The 22969-nt window shown below is 37.4% G+C and overlaps 1 protein-coding gene across 1 annotated transcript in view; it reads left to right on the top strand.

Annotated features, from left to right (window-relative positions):
• The window catches only part of slc9a5 (solute carrier family 9 member A5), a 105362-nt gene that overhangs the window by 49696 nt on the left and 32697 nt on the right, over positions 1–22969 (top strand). The window contains 3 exon segments of the mRNA XM_055154938.1: positions 14575–14877; positions 16723–16886; positions 22766–22844. Coding sequence (XP_055010913.1) covers positions 14575–14877; positions 16723–16886; positions 22766–22844 — 546 coding nt within the window.

Below are 22969 nucleotides of genomic sequence, written 5' to 3'. Positions count from 1 at the left end.
TTTTAAACAGACCATGTATGAAACATGGAACAAAAATTATTTCTCAAATTTCAAAGACCTGAAAATCATGTAAATAAATGGATGTATTTCATCATATCTTGTGTTTTTTGATCTTTGAACTGTTGATGAAGGGACATGATTTTTTTTTTTTTTATGTATTTAAAATGATAAAAAAATTGCTTGGAAGGACTGACATATTTTATAGAAATAGTTTCCTTTAATTTTGAAGTAATATTAAAGTATTCGGAAGAAAAAAGCTGACAAATGATGTAAAATCATGCACCTTCTACTTGTTTGTACAATTTTCCCTCCGTTACTTTTCCCTGCGTTACCATGACCTTTCTTAATAAAAAATCTCATTACTCAAAAAGTAAGAGGTTTTTCAACCTAATCTTGTACCATATGGTAGAAAACTATATGAAGCAAATATTCAAACCAGTTTGTTAAGGATATGGAAGTGAGAACCAAGAGTTATCACTGTTTGTATTTATTACCCAAAAAGTGCTGCATATTTCATTCCCTCTGTTACCGACATAAATTTTTTAATTTTTTGTCAACAACTTGAAAGAATATCACAGGTTTAACTTGACCCTGTTGGAGTGTAACTCTTTCCTACATTCTGATACTTTACTTATTTCAATAGTCCCTCTAGTTTCTGAATAAGAGACATTTGAATGTAAAAAATCTGCCCGTTTCCCTCCGTTACCGCTTGACTGGACCCATTTGTGATTGACAGCTCAATAGGAGCAGGGATATAAATTTCAGTTCACAAATACATTATGTTTGGAATTATTATGCCAAAGTATCATTCAAACTTTGGAAGGCATTTTATTAGCAGTGTCACAAAATCACTGTGGACATGATGTTGCTGTAGTGACGTGTGTCAAAGTGTTTAAATCAAAGCTGTTCTGCTAAATTTACTTTTCCGAGATTTGAATCATGTTATAAATGTTTCCTCTTCTCATTGACTCACTGAAGTTGTATTTGGAGAGTTTTCACCATCACCAGCACACGCTCACATTGCTCTGGACTTAATTTGGTCTCTGCGGTTTTCTTAATTGCAGGATTTGTCTGCATCGTGTAGTCATTTTGGTACAAATTCTTCTACTTGCCAGAGTGGTCTGCGGCCGTCCTTGGGAGGCGCCGACAGCATGCGGCGCTTTGGCTTTTCACGTGATCATGTTTATGGTGACATCTGTTCCTACTTGTTTCTTTTATTACACCATTTTAGATGAATATTGCGATTTAAAACTCCAACTTCTAACATTATGATCCAAGGTGTCATAGACTGTGATTACTGTATGGAAATATGGGAGAATACTTATCAAATATTAATAAAATTTTTCTACTCCAAAAGAAGGTTATTAGGATTATTAATCATGTGAATTACTATGCACCAACAAATCCTCTGTTTGTTAAGCTAAAAGTACTTAAATGTTTTCATCTTGTTGACTTGAGTACAGCTGTAGTGATGTACAAGACCTAGAATCAGATATATAAAAAATAAATAAATAAATGAAGATCAGAACTAAGAAAAAAGTGATTGTATTTCTGTTCGAGGGGTTAGTGCAGGGGTGGGCAAACCTTTTGACTCATGGGCCACAAAGGGCTCTAAAATTTGATGGAAGGGCCAGACCAGGAGCAAATGCATGGAGTTTTTTGGTAATCCATCTCATAAGAGAAAAAAAAATCCCATGTTATTGAAATATCCCATATTTAAACAACATATTTAATTGATTTTAAAAAGTCTAAGGTTACGTTTACGCTGAAATTAGTCCGCGTATCACCGTATCGGAAACAGTTTGTGTCCAGACACGTCGTTTCTGTGTCCGCAGTCCTTCCCTCTCCTCACAGCTTTGAGCATATTTGTTTATGTTTTACAGAAATGAAACTTAAAACCACATGGCTAATTTGCGTAAACTGAGCGCTCAAAAAACAGCTCGATATTGTGCGCTGATGCCGTTCAGCTTCTGTCGGACTAAAAGACACGACTCAGTGGAATATGAGTGTTCTTTCTGTGACAGAGGGGTGTTCTGCTGATGGTGAGTCTGTTCTGTGCTTCTATCACGTTGGAGATGGTTCATGTTAAACTTTTCAGTGAATATACGTCTGTAGGTCGTACACACAGACCGTATATATGAATGAACATACATTCTAGCCTCTTAGCGTTTTTAATTACTTTGCGGCGCACAGACCTACATCAGAGTATCAGCGTTTTCAGGTGTCCACACAGTGTCGAATCAGATCTTTACTCAGATGAATTCGTGGGAGCTGTCGGCACCAGATCGTTCCGTCTCTGGAGCCGTTTTCCATCGGATTAGTGTGAACGAACACTGCATCCACAACAAAAACAACTCGAATACGAACTAGTGTGGATAGTGCCCAAATTTAATGCACAGGTCATTAATTCCAGAGCTCTATATCTTCCAAAACATAACACTTTATATTCTTTTTTAAAAGGTTTCTACAGTATTGCGTCGTATCCACACCACTGTTGGGCAAGTTACTTTAAAACTGTAATGTGTTTTTTATGACTTGTTTCTGTCATTTTAAAGTAATTTGTTACATTATAATATTACTGTGTTTAAAATGTAAAACATTTGCACTTTAATTTACTCTCAATGAAATAACTGTGAAGATGCTGAACTTTTGTGCCGTATATGAACTGAACCAGGACTAAACCAGGACTCAACCAAAACTGAACCAGAGCTGAACCTGGACTGAACCAGGACTAAACCAGGAATAAACCAGAACTGATCCAGGACTAAACTAGGTCTAAACCAGGACTAAACCAGAACTAAACCAGAACTGAACCAGCACTAAACCAGGTCTAAATGAGGACTAAACCAGGATTCAACTAGGTCTAAACTAGGTCTAAACCAGAACTAAACCAGGACTAAACTAGGTCTAAACCAGGACTAAACTAGGACTAAACTGGAACTAAACCAGAACTGAATCAGCACTAAACCAGGTCTAAACCAGGACTGAACCAGGCCTAAACTAGGTCTAAACTAGGAATGAACCAGGACTAAACTAGGTCTAAACCAGGACTGAACCAGGACTAAACCAGGACTAAACCAGGACTAAACTAGTTCTAAACCAGGACTGAACCGAGGATTAAACCAGGACTAAACCAGGTATAAACTAGTTCTAAACCAGGACTGAACCGAGGACTGAACCGAGGACTAAACCAGGTTTAAACTAGGACTAAACCAGGACTGAACCAGTAAGTCATAAGTGAAATTGTAAATGTAAACTTGCTTTTCATGTGCTGCTTTTTCTTGGAATTCTGTCCTTGTTTAACAGGCTTGGGCATTATAAGTACCTTTTAATTCAACTTAAGCTCTTTGTAGTCTATGTTTGGTTTTTTGTTTGGTTTTGTAGTGCTGCAAAATAACCAAACAAACTACTACTTCTACTAATACTACTATAGCAGACGCAAGCACAATAGGTCTTCTTTTAGGATTTGTTTATTTCTTTTTTTGTTATTTTTAGTGAGAGATCATCTTGACTCCAACCTCTTAACCACTTCCGCTGAATTATTACGTTAATAAAACATATTTGATGCATCATAGTTTAACATGAGGACAATAAGTAGTGTTAGATCAAAGCTTTTTGCTCATCTGTCCTTTAGTTTCTCGGTGTAAATGTGTGGAGAGTCTGATTGTGCGAGCGCCGCAGATGACTCACTGTCTGTTATATCAGCCTTAATTATACGTTCGAAAAGGCCGTGATTCACACTTTATTATTCTGAACTTTTATTTCAGATATTTGGAGAGTGTTTTGGCCTTGACTTTTTCCACTCGCTCGTCTCCATGGAGATGTTATAGCTTGGCCAAGAATGTTCCTCAGTGCAGTTTTAAACAGCTCGACCTTACGTTTATGAAATTACAGCTCAAAAAACACCTCGAAAAACAAACATTCTGACTGTGAGTGAGATCGCCTCTCCACAGAGCTGACTTGTAACCTGATCTGGTTTGGTCTCCATGAAGTTTGAAAGGTTTAATACCAGTCTGTGAAACTTTCCAGACACTTTCCAAGAGTTTAAACGACCATATCAAAGCTTGGACTAACTTGGTGCACTTCAAAAAATGATATAAAAATCTAATCTTCAGAAATACCTACAAGTCTAGATCCACTGTTCATGCTTTTCTTTAACATTTTCTTCAATATTACCTTTTATTTTGATACGATCATAAACGATACATTCTGTGCCTTCTTTCTCATTATTATTATTAGTTTGTATGACCATAAATGAAAACAAAACTGACATCCTTAAAATAAATAAAAAAAACCAAAGGGATTGTACTTCTGTTACAGTGTGTGGAACAATCTGAGTGATGGTTTTAAAAAGTCTAACACTGTAAAAACCTTTAAAAAAGAGTATAAAGTGTTTTGAAAGATATAGAGCTCTGGAATGATCCATTCAATTTTGTTTGTTTTAATTTTTATTTTGTCTCTTATATTTACATTAAGTCGTAAGTGAAATTGTAAATGTAAACTTGCTGTTGATGCGCTGCTTTTCTTTCTTGGAATTCTGTCGTTGTTTAATAGGGTTTGGCATCAGTGTTGGGAGTAACATGTTACAAAAGTAATGAATTACTGTAATGTGTTGCTCTTTGCTGTAACACAGTAATGTAAGGCATTACAGAGGAAAAAAAATTATATTTTGCTCAGTACAAATGTCAGTATTACAGTGCATTTTAACCTGGATTAAAGTGGTGTTTTTTTTTTCGTTTTTCTTCATACAAATTCACTAAAATCATCGCGACATCAGCAGCAATGAAACACCATCATTATGGTTCCGAATGTCGGGACAGGCCCTGAGGTGCGCCTGTGTAGACCTTCGGGTGACCGCGGGCGAAAGAACCGGCGCAGAACTCCACGCTCCACGGGCGTAAGCGCAGCTGACTCTCTCAGGGGCGGTCCTAGATTCCAAGTCCTAGTCCAAGATTAGACCGGGTTTAGACCTGGTTCAGTCCTGGTTCAGTGCAAAATTTCAGCATCTTCGCAGTTATTTTGGCGAGAGTAACTTAAAGTGCTGCAATAGTCGTGTAATGTCTTACATTTTAAACACAGAAATATTGTAATGAATTAAGTTGCCCAACAGTGTTTGGCAAGTACTTTTTACTTCAGTCTAAATCAGGGGTGTCAAACATAAGGCCCGGTGGCCAGATCCGGCCCTCCAAGACCTTTAATCTGGCCCTCGGCTGATTTTCTACTAAAATATTTAAATTATATTTTCAATTAAAATATTGGTAATTTTCGGCGGTGCTTAGCACAGCAGCGTCTCCAGTGTCTCTGTACGTGGCCCCTCCCACCAGAGCAGCACAAATGAAGACTTGTCTCTTTCCAAACGCTCTTAAAGGACGATCATTTTGACTGTTGACCGTGACACTCTCATCAACAAAATGTCCAACATGAGAAAAGTGGAGCCGAGTGCAGGATTTTACAACAAAAATTAATTCCTATTAACATACAAGTTCATGTTAAAACTTTGTGTTGAAATTGCATTTTTCTTAAAGTTTCAGGTTGTTCATAATATTATAATATTTTGTAAAAGAAAGAGTTCATCAATTAAAAAAAAAAATTCTGTAATAGATTTGTGCTTCTCAGCAGAAATATTTTAATTTATTGATATTTTTGGGGTTTATATGCCATGAGTTTTCTGATCCGGCCCCTGTGGGATCAAAGTTGGTTGGATACGGCCCCCGGACCAAAATGAGTTTGACACCCCTGGTGTAAATAATAAGAATAAGAAATAACATATCCATCCACACAATGCACCATTAAGTATATTTAAAGTTGTGAAAATTTGTGTTTATTTTAATGGGAGTGTGAAATTATAATAATAATTTCCTCCACAAAATAATCTCTCATCTTATTGTGCATAAAAAACCCTGTAGTTCAGCTCTGCGCACACAAACATGTTTTGAAATGTGACCCTCGTATTATTTTGTCAAACCTCCTGAACGTTACGCCCACTTCCTCTGACACATACGCTCCTCTGTGCGCCAAAACAAAATACAGAAATACAGAAAAGTTACACAATGCACCTTTAAAACATAAACACCAAATCTGATCACAATGTTTGTCAGAAAAATCAACCTTATTTATTTTTAATCCTTTTGGTTAATCCTTATTTAGAACGACCTTATCTATGGGTTAGTCTCATTGTAGACCTAGTTTAGACCTAATGTAGACCTGATATAGTCCTGGTTTAGACCTGGTGGCACTCAGAAAGCCGAATATTGTCTTAGGTGGTACTTGGCATGAACAGTTTGAGAGACTCTACTTCATCCTGGCTTAGTCCTGGTTTGGTTCTGGTTTAGGCCTAGTTTAGTCTTGGTTTGATCCTGGTTTTGTTGTGATTTTGTCTTGTTTTACTCATGTTTAGTCCTGCTTTAGTCCTCGTGTAGCCCTGGTTTAGTCCTGGTTTAGTCCTGCTTTAGTCCTGCTTTAGTCCTCGTGTAGTCCTGGTTTAGTCCTGCTTTAGTCCTCGTGTAGTCCTGGTTTAGTCCTGCTTTAGGTCCTATTTTTGTTCTGGTTTTGTCCTGCTTTTTGTCTTTGAAAAGTTCAGTTTTAGTCCTATTTAGTCCTGGTTTGGTACTGGTTTAGTCCTGGTTTAGGCATGGTTTAGTCCTCGTGTAGTACTGGTTTAGTCCTGCTTTAGTCCTCGTGTAGTACTGGTTTAGTCCTGCTTTAGTCCTGCTTTAGTCCTCGTGTAGTACTGGTTTAGTCCTGCTTTAGTCCTGCTTTAGTCCTCGTGTAGTCCTGGTTTAGTCCTGCTTTAGTCCTCGTGTAGTCCTGCTTTAGTCCTGCTTTAGTCCTCGTGTAGTCCTGGTTTAGTCCTCGTGTAGTCCTGGTTTAGTCCTGTTTAGTCCTGCTTTAGGTCCTATTTTTGTTCTGGTTTTGTCCTGCTTTTTGTCTTTGAAAAGTTCAGTTTTAGTCCTATTTAGTCCTGGTTTGGTCCTGGTTTAGGCCTAGCTTAATCTTGGTTTGATTCTGGTTCTGGTGATTTTGTTGTGATTTTGCTTTAGTCCTAGTTTACTCCTGGTTTAGTCCTGGTTTAGTCCTGGTTTAGTCCTGGTTTAGTCCTGCTTTAGTCCTGCTTTAGTCCTCGTGTAGTCCTGCTTTAGTCCTGGTTTAGTCCTGGTTTAGTCCAAACTGGAAGTGACGTTTACCCAACATCGGGGCTCTTCCAGCTGTTGTGAAAAGGCCTTTTGCTTCTTTTGTTGTTGTTGTTTTTTGTTTTTTTTTATTATTATATTGAATTTATTGAACATATAATTTCATTCACTGACATTGAGAATAAAAATAATTCAGACATGTTTTTTCAGAGTTAAAAAATTCAACGTGGCATTTAAATTTCTAAATCTGATGAAGTAAATTATCCATCATTATTCCATGATGATTTAAATCTGTAACATGTTTTGAAATGTGGTTAAAATCCTGTGTCACCATGTTCAAAATTCAGGGATGGAGGCAAAATAATCTGTGTGTCATTCGTTCATTCGTTTTCAATATAAAACCAAAAATAAGAAAATGAAAAAAAATATATTTTTTTATAGTTTTCGATTTTGTGTTTAAATGAAAAATAGAAAAAACGGATAATGGTTGTTTCCCGTTTCTGTGACTTAAACTGAGATGCTGGACTGAACCAGAACTGAACCAGGACTGAAACAGGACTAAAGCAGGTCTAAACCAGACTAAACCAGGACTAAACCAGAACTAAACCAGGACTAAACCAGGACTAAACCAGAACTGAAACAGGACTAAAGCAGGTCTAAACCGATCTTAGTCCCAGTCCTGGTCCTGGTCCGGTCCCAGTCTCAGTCCTAAACCAGGTTTAAACCAGGACTGTGAAAGACTAAACCAGAACTAACCAGAACTAAACCAGACTAAACCAGAACTAAACAGACTAAACCAGAACTAAACCAGACTAAACCAGAACTAAAGAACTAAACCAGGACTAAACCAGAACTGAACCAGACTAAACCAGAACTAAAACCAGGACTAAACCAGAACTAAACCAGGACTAAACCAGAACTGAACCAGAACTAAACCAGAACTAAACCAGGACTAAACCAGGACTAAACCAGAACTGAACCAGAACTAAACCAGAACTAAAGACTAAAACCAGAACTGAAACCAGAACTAAACAGACTAAAACCAGGACTAAACCAGAACTGAACCAGAACTAAACCAGGACTAAACCAGAACTGAACCAGAACTAAACCAGACTAAAACAGAACTGAACCAGAACTAAACCAGGACTAAAAACCAGACTAAACCAGACTAAACCAGAACGAACTAAACCAGGACTAAAAGAGAACTGAACCAGAACTAAACCAGAACTAAACCAGAACTAAACCAGGACTAAACCAGAACTGAACCAGAACTAAACCAGGACTAAACCAGGACTAAAACAGAACTGAACCAGAACTGGAACTAAAACCAGGACTAAAACCAGAACTGAACCAGAACTGAAACCAGGACTAAACCAGGACTGGTTCAATCTGTCATCAAAGTTTAAGTCACAAAAACGATAAACGTCCGTAATCTGTTTTTCCCATTATTCATTTAAACACAAAATCGAAAAATAAAAAAACTAATCATTGTTCTGTTTTTTTTTTTTTTTTTTTTCCTCTTCATTTTGTTTTTGGAGACAAATAATGAAGAAAATAGTTGTTTTTTCATTTTCTTATTTTTGGTTTTAAATTGAAAAACAAATGAACAAATGACACACAGATTAAAAATGAAAAACACATTAGATATTTTCAGTGATTAAGTGAAGAGCAGATGTAAATACTGATGGTTTTGTGACATTATAACAAAAAATAAACAACAATTTTGAATTTTCAAGCGACACATTTTATAGTTAATTTCTGCTAATCCCGGTTTTCCCATTGAAATTGCATTATGCTCCACCTCCAGTTTTTGTTTACATTTTTTTTAAAGCGTCTATTAATTTGTCATTTCATATTTCAGTCTTTTCTGTTGGTTTTTAAAACATGAACCTTGAATAGAATGTGTTATTTTAATCTATTTTGCATATTTTTGTAAGGTTTTTTTTTGACAGTTTTTGCTCATGTGTGCGTTGTGTTTCCATGGCGACGAGAATAATTATCCAACGTGCCCTTTCTTTGGTTTGGGCAGTTATGTTTTGTTATTGTATCACGCTCCTCCTGAGACTCGCCTCGTCCATCACTCCGGGTCACAAAGGCTCTAATTTCATTCTCCGCTCATAATCTAAATTCATCTGGGTTTTGTCAGAGCGACTTCTGGCTTCTGGGTTCTGGGTCTGCGACTTTGGAGAAGAAAACAGACTCATAATAAAGAAAACACGACTGCAGGTAGAGCTGAAGGATCTGTCGTTTTGGATCGAAAATCGCGATCGCAGACGACAGGATTTTGGGAGAGTCAAAGCCGAGTTTTTTAAGACTAAACCAGGACAACATCAGGTTTAAACCAGAAGTAAACCAGGACTAAACTAAGACTAAACCAAAACTGTATCAATTCTAACTAAGACTTAAACCAGGACTAAACTAGGACAACATCAGGTCTAAACCAGGATTAAACTAAGATTAAACCAGGACTAAACCAGAACTACATTGGGTCTAAATCTGGACTAAACCAGGACTACATCAGGTCTAAACCAGAACTAAACTAAGACTAAAACAGGACTAAACGAAGACTAAACCAGGATTAAACTAAGATTAAACCAGGACTAAACCAGGTCTAAACTAGAACTAAACTAAGACTAAACCAGGGAACATCAGGTCTAAACCAGGACTAAATCAAGACTAAACTAAGATTAAACCAGGACTACATCAGGTCTAAACCAGAACTACACCAGGACTAAACTAAGCCTAAACCAGGACTACATTAGGTCTAAACCAGGACTTAACTAAGACTAAACTAAGACTAAACCAGGACTACTTCAGGTCTAAACCAGGACTAAACCAGGTCTAAACTAAGACTAAACCAGAACTGTATCAGTCCTAACTAAGACTTAAACCAGGACTAAACTAAGAGTAAACTAGGAAAACATCAGGTCTAAACCAGGATTAAACTAAGACTAAACCAGGACTAAACCAGAACTACACTGGGTCTAAATCTGGACTAAACCAGGACTACATCAGGTCTAAACCAGAACTAAACTAAGACTAAACCAGGACTAAACCAAGACTAAACCAGGATTAAACTAAGACTAAACCAGGACTAAACCAGGTCTAAACCAGGACTAAACTAAGACTAAACCTGAACTACATCAGGTCTAAATCAGGATTGATTAAACCAGGACTACATCAGGTCTAAACTAGAACTAAACTAAGACTAAACCAGGGCAACATCAGGTCTAAACCAGGACTAAACCAGGACTAAATCAGGACTAAATCAAGACTAAACTAAGATTAAACAAGGACTACATCAGGTCTAAACCAGAACTACACCAGGACTAAACTAAGACTAAACCAGGACTACATCAGGTCTAAACCGGGACTTAACTAAGACTAAACCAGGACTACAGCAGGTCTAAACCAGGACTAAACTAAGACTAAACCAGGACTACATCAGGTCTAAATCAGAACTAAACCAGGACTAAGCTAAGACTAAACCAGGTCAACATCAAGACTGAACCAGGACTAAATTAAGACTAAAACAGGACTACATCAGGTCTAAACTAGAACTAAACCAGGACTACATCAGGTCTAAACCAGAATAAACAGGACTAAGCGAAGACTAAACCAGGACTAAATCAGGTCTTCACCAGGACTAAACTAAGACTAAACCAAGACTACATCAGGTCTAAACCAGGACTAAATCATAATATTTGCAAATGTTCACGTGCACTGAAACTTGATTTGAAAAAAAAAAAATCGTGGATAAAACCAAAATCACAATAACTGCCAGAAAAATCGCAATAAAATTTTCTCTTAAACTCATTGTAACACCAGAAAAGTTCCACAATGCGCCTTTAAAGCTCATTTTTTCTGTGTACTGTACCTGCGACTGATATTTTTAGTTGCACATTTTTTTCTCGGCTCCTCGCACCTGCAGAAAACACCACAAAGCTCTGACCCCGTTTCTCTCTGTGTGACGAACGTATAAAGTAATTTAACACCGAGCAGGGTGAAGTCTGGTCTTTTGTGTTTACACGAGGGTTTTGTGTTGTTGTTTTTTTTTTTCACAGTTTGAAAGGACACAATAGCAAATCGCAAATCGTTTGAAGTGCTGTAATTTCCCCCACAAACGACAAAATATCCAGTTTTATTCTGCGTAAAACCTGCTCATCCTGAAGTTAAAATCTGTACAAACCTGTTCAGAAATGAGATTCTTGTATCTGTCTGTCAGTTTAAACCAGGACTAAACCAGGACTAAACAAAGACTAAACCAGGTCTAAACTAAGACTAAACAAAGACTAAACCAGGACTAAACCAGGACAACATTAGGTCTAAACCAGAACTAAACCAGGACTAAACTAAGACTAAACCAGGTCTAAACCAGGACTAAACAAAGACTAAACCAGGACTAAACTAAGACTAAACCAGGACTAAACAAAGACTAAACCAGGACTAAACAAAGACTAAACCAGGACTAAACTAAGACTAAACCAGGACTAAACAAGGACTAAACCAGGACTAAACAAAGACTAAACCAGGACTAAACTAAGACTAAACCAGGACTAAACTAAGACTAAACCAGGACTAAACTAAGACTAAACCAGGACTAAACTAAGACTAAAGCAGGATTAAACAAAGACTAAACCAGGACTAAACCAGGACAACATTAGGTCTAAACCAGAACTAAACCAGGACTAAACTAAGATTAAACCAGGAATAAACTAAGACTAAACCAGAACTACACTAAGACTAAACCAGGACTAAACTAAGACTAAACCAGGACTACATCAGGTCTAAACCAGAACTAAACCAGGACTAAACTAAGACTAAACTAAGACTAAACCAGGACTAAACTAAGACTAAACCAGGACTAATTCTAAACCAAAACTAAACCAGACTAAACTAAGACTAAACCAGGTCTAAACCAGGACTACACTAAGACTAAACCAGGACTAAACAAAGACTAAACCAGGACTAAACTAAGACTAAACCAGGATTTAAACTAAGACTAAACCAGGTCTAAACAAAGACTAAACTAAGACTAAACCAGGACTAAACTAAGACTAAACCAGGACTACATCAGGTCTAAACCAGAACTAAACCAGGACTAAACTAAGACTAAACTAAGACTAAACCAGGACTAAACTAAGACTAAACCAGGACTAAACAAAGACTAAACTAAGACTAAACCAGGACTAAACTAAGACTAAACCAGGACTACATCAGGTCTAAACCAGAACTAAACCAGGACTAAACTAAGATTAAACCAGGTCTAAACCAGGACTACACTAATACTAAACCAGGACTAAACAAAGACTAAACCAAAACTAAACTAAGACTAAACCAGGACTGCATCAGGTCTAAACCAGAACTAAACCAGGATTAAACTAAGACTAAACCAGGACTAAACCAGGACTAACCATAAACTAAACTAGAACTACATCAGGACTAAACCAGGACTAAACTAATCTTTATATTTTTACTCTTTGTTATTATTTTATATTGTGATGTGTGAGTTACTGTGTCCAAATAATATTAACTGTGGATCAATAAAGTTTGTCTAAGTCTAAATTTCCAATGAGAGTGATTGGCAGACGGTTTAATAGATCAGAGAAATGATTGGCAGTTTGCATCATGTTCGATAAAAACAAAATAAAGTATGTATGTTTGTATTTATTTGAGGTAAAGGAGTAGATTTTGTTCTGACTGATAAAAGAATTTTCAAGAGGAGATCAAATCAACCAAATCTATTCACTCCAAAACGTTTCTCCGGTTGCCAGAATTATAATTTGTTTTGAGATGTTCCCAAATACTGTTTTAATTAATCTTCCTGGTTGTATTTAAAAGTGCGCCTGTCATAATAATTACCACATTGACTTTTCGTTCAAAAACTAAAGTCTAACCAAGTTAAGATGAGTTGAATTAAGAAAGTTTCATCATGATTTGAGTAAATTTCACTTGACAAGTAAAATGATCTGCCAGTGGAACAAGACGTTTTGTCGTTAAAATATGAAAATACGTCTTGCCACAATGAAGATAAGAAAAACAACAACTTTTTGCACTTAAAATAAGAAACAAAATCAAAGGTTGCACACACTTATTCCATTAGTACAGGGGTCACCAAACTTTTTTCTCTGGGGGCCACATTATCACTCCTGACTGTGATGGAGGCCGGGGTCGGGTCGGTCGTATAATAGAATTGTACGACCCTGACGATGCAGATTATGTTCTTTGGAAAGTGCCACACTTTCTTTACATAGCAGAGATACTGCATGGTCCTTATTATTTATGTTATTTATTTATTTGAGACAGGGACAGCACACAATATTTACATTAACCTTAACAGGAAAGATGCTTTGTACATCAGGTTGTAGCATCAGTGCTAATTTCCCCCTGTAGTCCCTGAGCAGGTTCATTGATTGATTGATTGATTGTGTATTGTAAATGACCTTGGCTATCAACTGTGCTTCCTGGAAACCTGTAGCATGTTTTGGGTTGATGGGGGAAACCAGAGCACCCAGAGGAAACCCATCCAGACACAGGGAGACACATGCAAATTCCACACAAAAAAGCCCAGGCGACCTGGGGATCGAACCCAGAACCTTCTTGTTGTGAGTGCTAGCCACTCAGCCACTGTGCCACAGGAGCCATTTACACTGAACAAAAAAATAATCAGTCGTTCACTTTTCTTTGAAAACTGCACTTTCTATCAACTTTTTGAACTTTAACACTCACCATCTTGCTGTCCGTAACTGCACTACAGAACTCTGCACATGCACAGTGACTGTCACTGTCTGATCTCGAGTTTGTCATGTGACGAAAATTTAAATATACATATATTGAAAAAAAATCAACAAAATCCAAGATGCAGACATGTTATTATTTGCCAAAAAGTCATTTAAAAATATAAACCATGACAACTTTTGAGTATTACCTCATAGAGCCAGTTCCAAGTGGTGGGGGCAGAGGGGCTGGAGGACCAGAGTCGGCCCGCGGGCCTTAGTTTGATGACTCCTGCATTAGTAGATAATTTTACTCATGTTGAGTCACCTTCAAGGCTCAAAGCTCTTTACATCAAGACCAGTCACCCATTCACACACATTCACACACCAGTGTACACAGACACTGGGGACGAGGGGGGTTCAGTGTGTTGCCCAAGGACACAATGACAGCATTCATCTGTAGGAGCCAACCTGCGGGTCACTGGATCTGACCTCTCCATCAATGATGTTCATGTCAAGAGCAGAATTTGAACCTCCAACCTGTGGATCATTGCACAAACACTAACAGAGCTTCTGTTGTCCCACTACTTACTGGGATTCAGATTTATTTTTATTGTGTCAGTGCTTTTAAGTAGTTTCAATATTATCGTTTATCGCAGTATTTCTCTGTAGTGACGTATCCTGCCTATTCACAAATACTTAACATGTTCTCCTTTTTTTCCTTGCAGTTTTCCACTTCTCCCAGCGCTTCACCACCGTGGTCCCGGAGAGCTGCATGCTGATCCTGCTGGGTCTGGTGTTGGGCGGGATCGTGCTCATCGCCAATAAGAAGCAGCTGTACCAGTTAGAACCCGCCCTCTTCTTCCTCTTCCTGCTGCCGACCATAGTGGGGGATGCCGGGTACTTCATGCCCGCCAGACTCTTCTTCGATAATCTGGGCGCCATTTTGACGTACGCCGTGGTCGGGACTCTGTGGAACGCCTTCTGCACCGGATTCTCTCTGTACGCCGCCAAAGTGCTCAATGTCATAGGTCAGTCCGTTCACTCAATGTTACACAAAGAATACTCAAGATTATTATTAAAGGGCACATATTACGCTATTTTCTAATGTACTTGAGTTGTGTTTTGTTTCATTCACACGTTTAAGACACAAATCCTGCATATATTGGCTGAGTTCTTCTCTCAAACTGAAAACACTCCATTCCACCCTGTGATGTCATGTGGTGATACAGGAAGTGCTCCACTGTATTTTAAACTCTTTACATCTTCACTTGAATCATTTGGATAATTTCAGCTCTGGAATTGCCGACCTCTACTGAACTAAAGGTAAAATGTACACAATGTCACACTACATGACATCACAAGGTGGAGCCGAGCATTTGAGCTTTGGGCACCATCCACACTTGTACGTATTTGAGTCGTTTTCGTTGTGGATGCAGTGTTCGCCCACACTAATCCGATGGAAAACGACTCCAGAAACGGAACGATCTGGTGCCGCCAGCTCCCATGAATTCATCTGAGTGAAGATCTGATCCAGCACCGTGTGGACTCCTGAAAACGCTGATACTCTGATGTAGGTCTGTGGGCTGTGAATTAATTCACTGCCAAAATGCTAAGAGGCTAGAATATATGTCCATTCATATAAACGGTCTGTGTGTACGATGTATAATCTCTGAAAAGTTTAACATGAACCATCCTGAACATGACAGAAGCACAGAACAGACTCACCATCAGCAGAACACCCCTCTGTCACAGGAAGAACACTTTTAAAAAAAAGTTTCGTTTCTTTAAAACGTAAACAAATATGCTCAAAACTGTGTGGATAGGGAAGGATTGCGGACACAGAAACGACGTGTCTGGACGCAGATCATTTCTGATACGGTGATATGGTGATACGCGGATTCGTTTCAGTGTAAACGGGGTTTTGAAGATGTAGACAGACTAATAATAAAGTGAGACTCAAACATGTGTGAATGAAACAAAACACAACTCCAGGTCTGTTTTAGAGGAGGTAACATCATTAGAACATGACTGAAAGTGCATAGGAGTCATTCATAGGAGGACCTCCAACTAACCTTTGGTTTTGTTCAGGGGTGTAACAGTATCTGTATTCTTGCCGAACCTTTTTGGTATGAGGCGTTTAGTTCGGTGCAGGGCTGTGTACGAGTGAGTTTGTACAATTTGTGTGTGTTTACATTCTGCCACTACATGTGCAGCTACATGGAGGCTTGTCTCTTTGATATTCACCTTTCTCTCTTCCTCTCCTCCTCTCTTCCCTCCCTCCTCCTTTTTTTAAAAATTAATGAGTAACTTCAAATATCCTTGCCTCTCTTCCCTCACTACTCGTCTCTTCCTCTCCTCCCTCCTCTTCTCTTCTCTACTGTCTCTCTTCTCTCCTCCCTCCTCTTCTCTTCTCTACTGTCTCTCTTCCTCTCCTTCCTCCTCGTTTCTTCCCTCCCTCCTCTCTCTCTTCTTCTCTCCTTTCTTCCTCTCCTCCCTCCTCCTCTCCTCCCTCCTCTCTCTTTTCCCCTCCTCCTCTCCTCCCTCCTCCTCCTCTCTTCCTCTCCTCTCCTCTCTTCTTCCTCTCCTCCTCTCCTCTCCTCCTCTCTCTCTTCCTCTTCGCTCTTCCCTCCCTCCTCCTCGTTTTCTCTCCTCTCTCCTACTCTCTCCTCTCCTCTTCCCTTCCTCTCCTCCCTCCTCCTCCTCTCTTCCTCAGGGTTCAACTCTCTCTTGAGTAAAAGTTTTTTTCTCTCTTCTCTTTGTGAGTAAATTTAAGAAAGACAAAACTTTTTATGTTGACAAAATGAAATGATTTAAACGTGTGACTCTTCATTCTTCTGTCTCCCCTCCCTTTTTTTTTGTTTTGTTAATGACAGATGAGAAGGTCCAGGCCGATCTGATGGACTTCCTGTTGTTCGGCGCTCTGATCTCGGCCGTGGACCCCGTGGCCGTGCTGGCGGTTTTCGAGGAAGTGCACGTGAACGACACCCTCTTCATCATCGTCTTCGGAGAGTCTCTGGTCAACGACGCCGTCACCGTGGTGAGGAGCGCGCGGGTCACGTGACCGCGCCGCACGCTCGGGCAGGAAGTGTTTCCACAGCAACCAGACGGGGTCGTAAAAGGGCAGATAAAGGCCAGGTTAGCAGACAGAGCAGCAGAAGAAGAAGAAGAAGAGATGAATCATTTAGGAAAGATCTAATTATGACTCAGAGAACAGAGAACATGAAAACAGCTGCATCAAAAAACATGTACTGCAAAATAACAGACTTAGAGCTAGACTTAGACTTAGACATAGAGTTAGAGTTAGACATAGACTTAGACTTAGATCTAGAGCTAGAGTTAGACTTAGATTTAGAGTTAGAGATAGACTTAGGGATAGACTGAGAGTTAGATTGAGAGTTAGAATTAAACATAGAGTTAGTTAGAGTTAGACTTAGAGCTAAACTTAGAGTTAGATTTAGACTTAGCGTTAAACAGAGTTAGAGTTAGACATAGACTTAGACTTAGATCTAGAGCTAGAGTTAGACTTAGATTTAGAGTTAGAGATAGACTTAGGGATAGACTGAGGGTTAGATTTAGAGTTAGAATTAAACATAGAGTTAGTTAGAGTTAGACTTAGAGCTAAACTTAGAGTTAGATTTAGACTTAGCGTTAAACTTAGTTAGAGTTAGACGTAGAGCTAGACTTAGACCTAGACTTAGAGTAATATGCCGACTCAGAGTAAAACTTTGACTTAGAGTTAGAGTTAGACTTAGAGTTAGTTAGAGTTAGACTTAGAGCTCGACTTAGACTTAGAGTAATACTTAGACTTTAAGTCTAGATCTAAGTTGAGCTCCAAGTCTAACTCTAACTAACTCTAAGTCTAACTCTAAGTTTTACTCCGAGTAATTCTTAGACTTAGAGTAAAACTAAGACTTAGAGTTAGGCTTAGAGTTAGATTTAGACTTAAAGTTAGATTTAGAGTTAGACTTATAGTTAGTTAGAGTTAGACTTATAGTTAGTTAGAGGAAGACTTAGAATAAGCGTTAGACTTAGACTTAGAGATAGAGTTAAAGTTAGACTTAGAGTAAGAGTTAGAATTAGACTTAGAGTTAGACTTAAAGTAAGATTTAGGGATAGACTTGGACCTAGACTGGAACGTTATTATTTTTTTCATTTTCACTGTGAGTGGGGTCTCCTCTTCACAGATCTGCCCCGTAACTTGCCCCGGTTGTGTCGTCTGCTTGTCTCCATGGAGATAGGCAAGTTAAAAGTCATATTGTGGAACCTTCTAGGCAAAGCAATAACATCTAGATGGAGAAGATAAGCAAAAGAAAAGTTCCACAGTGTACATTTTGGTCTTGTGGTGAATCAGACACAAGGCCAACTGCAGTATTTTTATTAATTTAATTTTTGGCAGATGATAAAAAGGCCAACGGTGGCGCCTATTTTTACACCCAGTTAGATTGCAAGTGGATTAACCTGGAGTGTGTAATCCTGCGCAGCACTCAGAAAATGAGCTAATCTAATCTAATCTGCAGCTTTGTGTCCAGATCAGAGCCGTGGCTTTAACTCACTCACTCAAATTTTGTAAATATAAGAGCCACGGTAAGACGAAAATGAGGTACAGTTAGACGTCTCTAAAACATAACCCATTATCTAGTTATAAGTGCATCAAAATTATATATTTACAAAAAAAAAAACCAGACACTTTATCAATCAAATTTTAGTTATTCAGCGCAATTTGTATAATAATGTATAATTCTGTATCACGTAAATGTCGATTAAAACAACTTGTGTTGAATTAGATTTATGACTCATCCTTTTTTTACATCAAATAATTAAAAATAACTAAGTCACTTTTACTCAAAATAAGTACTTTTTTTACTCTTACTCAAGTAGATTTTTAGATGTTTACCTTTACTTTTACTTTAATAGGAATTAAGTAAAATAAAGACACTTCTACTTAATTATTAAAAAATTTCTGTACTTTTCCCTCTGTCTTTTATTTTATTTATTTATTTTATTTATTTATTTATTTATTGTTTTTATCTTTCTTTTTTTTTTTAGTACCGCATTTATGTATTGATTTTATTATTTTTGTTAATTGATTTTATTATTATTTAATTTATTTATTTATTGTTTTTAATCTATTTTAATTTGAGTACTGCATTTATATATTAATTTCATTCTTTTTGTTAAATTATTTTATTGTTATTATTTTATTTATTTATTTATTGTTTTTATCTATTTTATTTTTTAGTACTGCATTTATGTATTGATTTTATTATTTTTGTTAATTGATTTTATTGTTATTATTTTATTTACTTATTTATTTATTTATTGTTTTTATCTATTTTATTTTTTAGCACTGCATTTATCTATTGATTTTATTATTTTTGTTAATTGATTTTATTATTATTTTATTTATTTATTTATTTATTGTTTTTATCTATTTTAGTTTTTAGCACCGCATTTATCTATTGATTTTATTATTTTTGTTAATTGATTTTATTATTATTTAATTAATTTATTTATTTATTGTTTTTATCTATTTTATTTTTTAGTACTGCTTTTATGTATTGACTTTATTATTTTTGTTAATTGATTTTATTGTTTTTTTGTTTTTTTTTTCTATTAGTGTCTTTATTAAATTATTATTTTTTCTTTTTAAAGTAATATGTTGCAGTACTATGTGAAGCACTTTGGAAACTGTTTTGAATTGGATTGGATATTTCCACCTCTGCACAAAATATAACTTTTTGTAATTTTTTTTTTTTTATATTCAGCAGGAAATGAAATCAAAGTCTTAGATGTTTCTGTCTTTTATTCAGGAGATGTAATTATACCTGAACAAACCTTTTTAATAAGTTACTGTGAAAAGAAGAAAGTATTTGATCCGTGTTTTGTTTACAGAGAAAGCCGTGCTCCTGTTCTGTTTTCATTAAGGTCTGTGTATGTTTGAGGCTGGGGTCACCTGCCTCTAAGCCTCTTATAAAATCACTGCTTTCACAAACTAACTGACATAGTTTAGCTTGAGCCTGTCGACCTTTTGATTCAGATTAAAAATGTGACATGTTTTCTTTGGCTGTAAACAGAAAACTATTTCGATTAACCGTAACGTGCCTGGGTTTGGTTTGATCGGGTTTTATTCGTGCACAAACCTCCATCGAAAACGCACAGAGCTCTAGTTAAACATGAACTATGGGACTTTTATGCCACCTATTTGTCTTTATGAAGATGTTAATAGTTTTTTTCTGGAATGTTCCACAGTACTGCAGGCCAAGTTACAGGTCTAATCTGTGGAGAGTCAAACCTGCGACCAGTAAAGGCCACTTCATACTTACCGTATTTTTTGGACTATAAGTCTCACTTTTTTCATGGTTTGGGTGTTTAATTGCGACTTATATTATACTCCGGTGCGACTTGTATATTAAAATGTTCACAGTGACAGCCACGAGAGGCTCTAGTCTTGTGTGTCAGTATCTAGTTCTACTATTACCCCTGTACCACCGTCACTTCACTCTACTGCGCATGTCTCCTGCAGAAAAAGCCTCTGTCCTGCTGCAAACAGTGAAATATTCAGCCGAAAACTGTAATCAAGCAGCAGAAAGAGAGTTTGGATTGAGCGAGAAACTTGCGATTGGCTGGCGGAAAGCAGGGATGGAGAACACAGTTTCACGGTAACAGGGAGGGTGCACCATGAAACTTTCCTGAAGTCACTGGATGAATCGACAAAGCCTGAACTTCAATGGCACTGAAACCATCCTGATTCAGAAAGGCCAGAATAATTCTAACTGGAACTGATGTTGAATCTGACGACAGCGACACAGAAGAAGAAGTGGCGCTCTGTTTACCTCATGGATCTATGGTTTATCTCCGGAGGTGCAGAAGTGACACTGAGGATGAAAAATTCAGTGGATTTAGTGATTTGGAGTGAGAGTTTAAGATCTAAGATAATTTTTTATTGTCTCCCATGGGAGAAATTTGTCTTGGGACAACTTATGTTCTGTTGTTTATGCTATAGTTATCTGAATAACTGTTAATATGTTACATTAACATATTAACAGTTATTCTATTGTTATTACTATAATTTGCCTTTAAAGGTGAAAGATCAGTTCCTGGTCTTTGATTTTATAAAATACATTTCCCCAAAAAGTGCGACTTATATATGCTTTTTCTTCTTCATTACGCATGTTTTGGCTGGTGCGACTGTGAAACGAATAATGATAAAACATTACTTTTACTTACGTTTCCAACTTCTCCGTTCCTTTACTTTTCAAGTTGTAGTTCTTCTTCTTCACTTGCCGCTTGATCGGTCTGTCGAAAAATAGAGTTCTGCGGTCACTTCCGTTGTGGCTTTTTAATGTGTTGCGGCTTTTGCGTTTGTGTTGTGGCGTTTGTATTTGTTGCAGTGTTTGCATTAAAATAGGGGTGGTTTTTAAACTCGATATGAATTCTGACATATCGTATATATCGATATAATGCTTATATTCAATATAGATTTCGCCGCTTCGCTTGTTTATCTTCTCTCTCGTCGCCTCCGCCTCCCTGATTTTGTTCGCTCGTGTCTCCTTCACTCGTCACTATCACCGTGAAGTTGGTGCCAGTGAAAAGCTTCAAGCACCACGAACCTTTTCCACCATTTACAGACAAAACCACCAGCAGAACATCTCATATTCCACCGAGTCGCGTCCTTTAGCCTGAAAGAAGCAAATGAGCCATGCGCTTAAGTTTTGTTTCTGTAAAATGTAAACACACGTGCGCAAAACTGCATTAAACACATTATTATCTCAAACGGGCTGATGTGGCTCTAGAGTCGTTATGCTTTATATATTGTAAAGTTTATTTATGCAGAATATTTTATTTAATAATCTGCTGCAGGTGTCACTTGTACAATTGTGTTTGGAAACGTTGGGTTTGATCTGCAGTGGATTGTGGGATTAAACCTCAGAGCTCCTCACTGCTGGAACATGGATCTATTGAAAATAAGGAACATCCTGAGCTTTTCTTCTGCTAAATGAGCTCATGGTTCTGGTTCTGGTCTGGATAACAGAGTTAATACAAAGATGAGCTTGTGTTGAGTTGTTTTATTTATGAATGAAAAGAAGGAAATATGTATTATTTCTTTTATTTTACGGTTAAATTATTTATGTAATTAGGGTTTTTTGTCATCTTAAATGTTCCTATATGAACTGTCGACCTCTTACACTTCAATAAAAAAAAAAAAGACCTTGTGGAATTTGGCAGATTTGTTTTTGCAGTTTTCAGTTTTAGGGGGTTATTTTTTCTTGAACATATATCGAGATATATATCGTATATCGAGATATAGCAAAATATATCGAGATATATTTTTTGATCCATATGGCCCAGCCCTACATTAAAATAGAGTCCCGCGGTCATTTCCGTTCTGGATTTTTTTGTTGTGTTGTCGCATTTGTATTTGTTGCGGCGTTTGCGTTTGTTGTGACCCCTCTCGGCTTCCGTACCATTACACCTTCACTAGAATCATTTGGATAATTTCAGATCTGGAATTTCCAAACTCTACTGAGCTAAAAGTAAAAACTGTTAACTGGAAAACAACTACATGAAGTGGAACAGTGCATTTTGAGCTTTGGGGAATGCAGACAGCACGTGTGAATGAAACAAAACACAGCTCCAGGTTTGTTTCTGAGGAGGTAACAGGATTCTAACACGACTTAAAGCTCACAAGAGTCAATTTTGCGTAATATAGGAACTTTAAGAATGTTTTCAAAGCAAATAAATGTGAACGAATGCAAAGAATTCACAGCGTTATCAGACCCTCCACTGGTAAAGTTATGTCGTTCTGTTCAAATTTACTCAAATAATTTCCTTGATTTCCTCAGATGAGTTTTGTTGAGGCTTGTGGACATGAGTTTTATATTTTATCTGTGTTTTGTTGTGTTGTTTTTCTTTCAGGTTTTGTACAAAGTCTACATCTCGTTCGTGGAGGTGGGACCGAAGAACGTTCAGACCGCGGATTACTTCAAAGGCGTTGGTAAGAAACACAAGAACCTTTTTTGAACCCTACATTCTGAATTTTTTATTTTTTTTCTTACTGAATTAGAAGAATGAGTGGATCGGACGAGAGGGAGCAGAGAGAACAAATCCCGCTCTCCGTTT

This window comes from Boleophthalmus pectinirostris, unplaced genomic scaffold (assembly GCF_026225935.1).
Source record: "Boleophthalmus pectinirostris isolate CB_2022bp ecotype Guang Dong unplaced genomic scaffold, ASM2622593v1 HiC_scaffold_19, whole genome shotgun sequence".
In the NCBI taxonomy this organism is placed as follows: domain Eukaryota; kingdom Metazoa; phylum Chordata; class Actinopteri; order Gobiiformes; family Gobiidae; genus Boleophthalmus; species Boleophthalmus pectinirostris.
The sequence above is the reverse complement of the archived record's forward strand: the minus strand, read 5'-3'. Positions and strand labels throughout refer to the sequence as shown.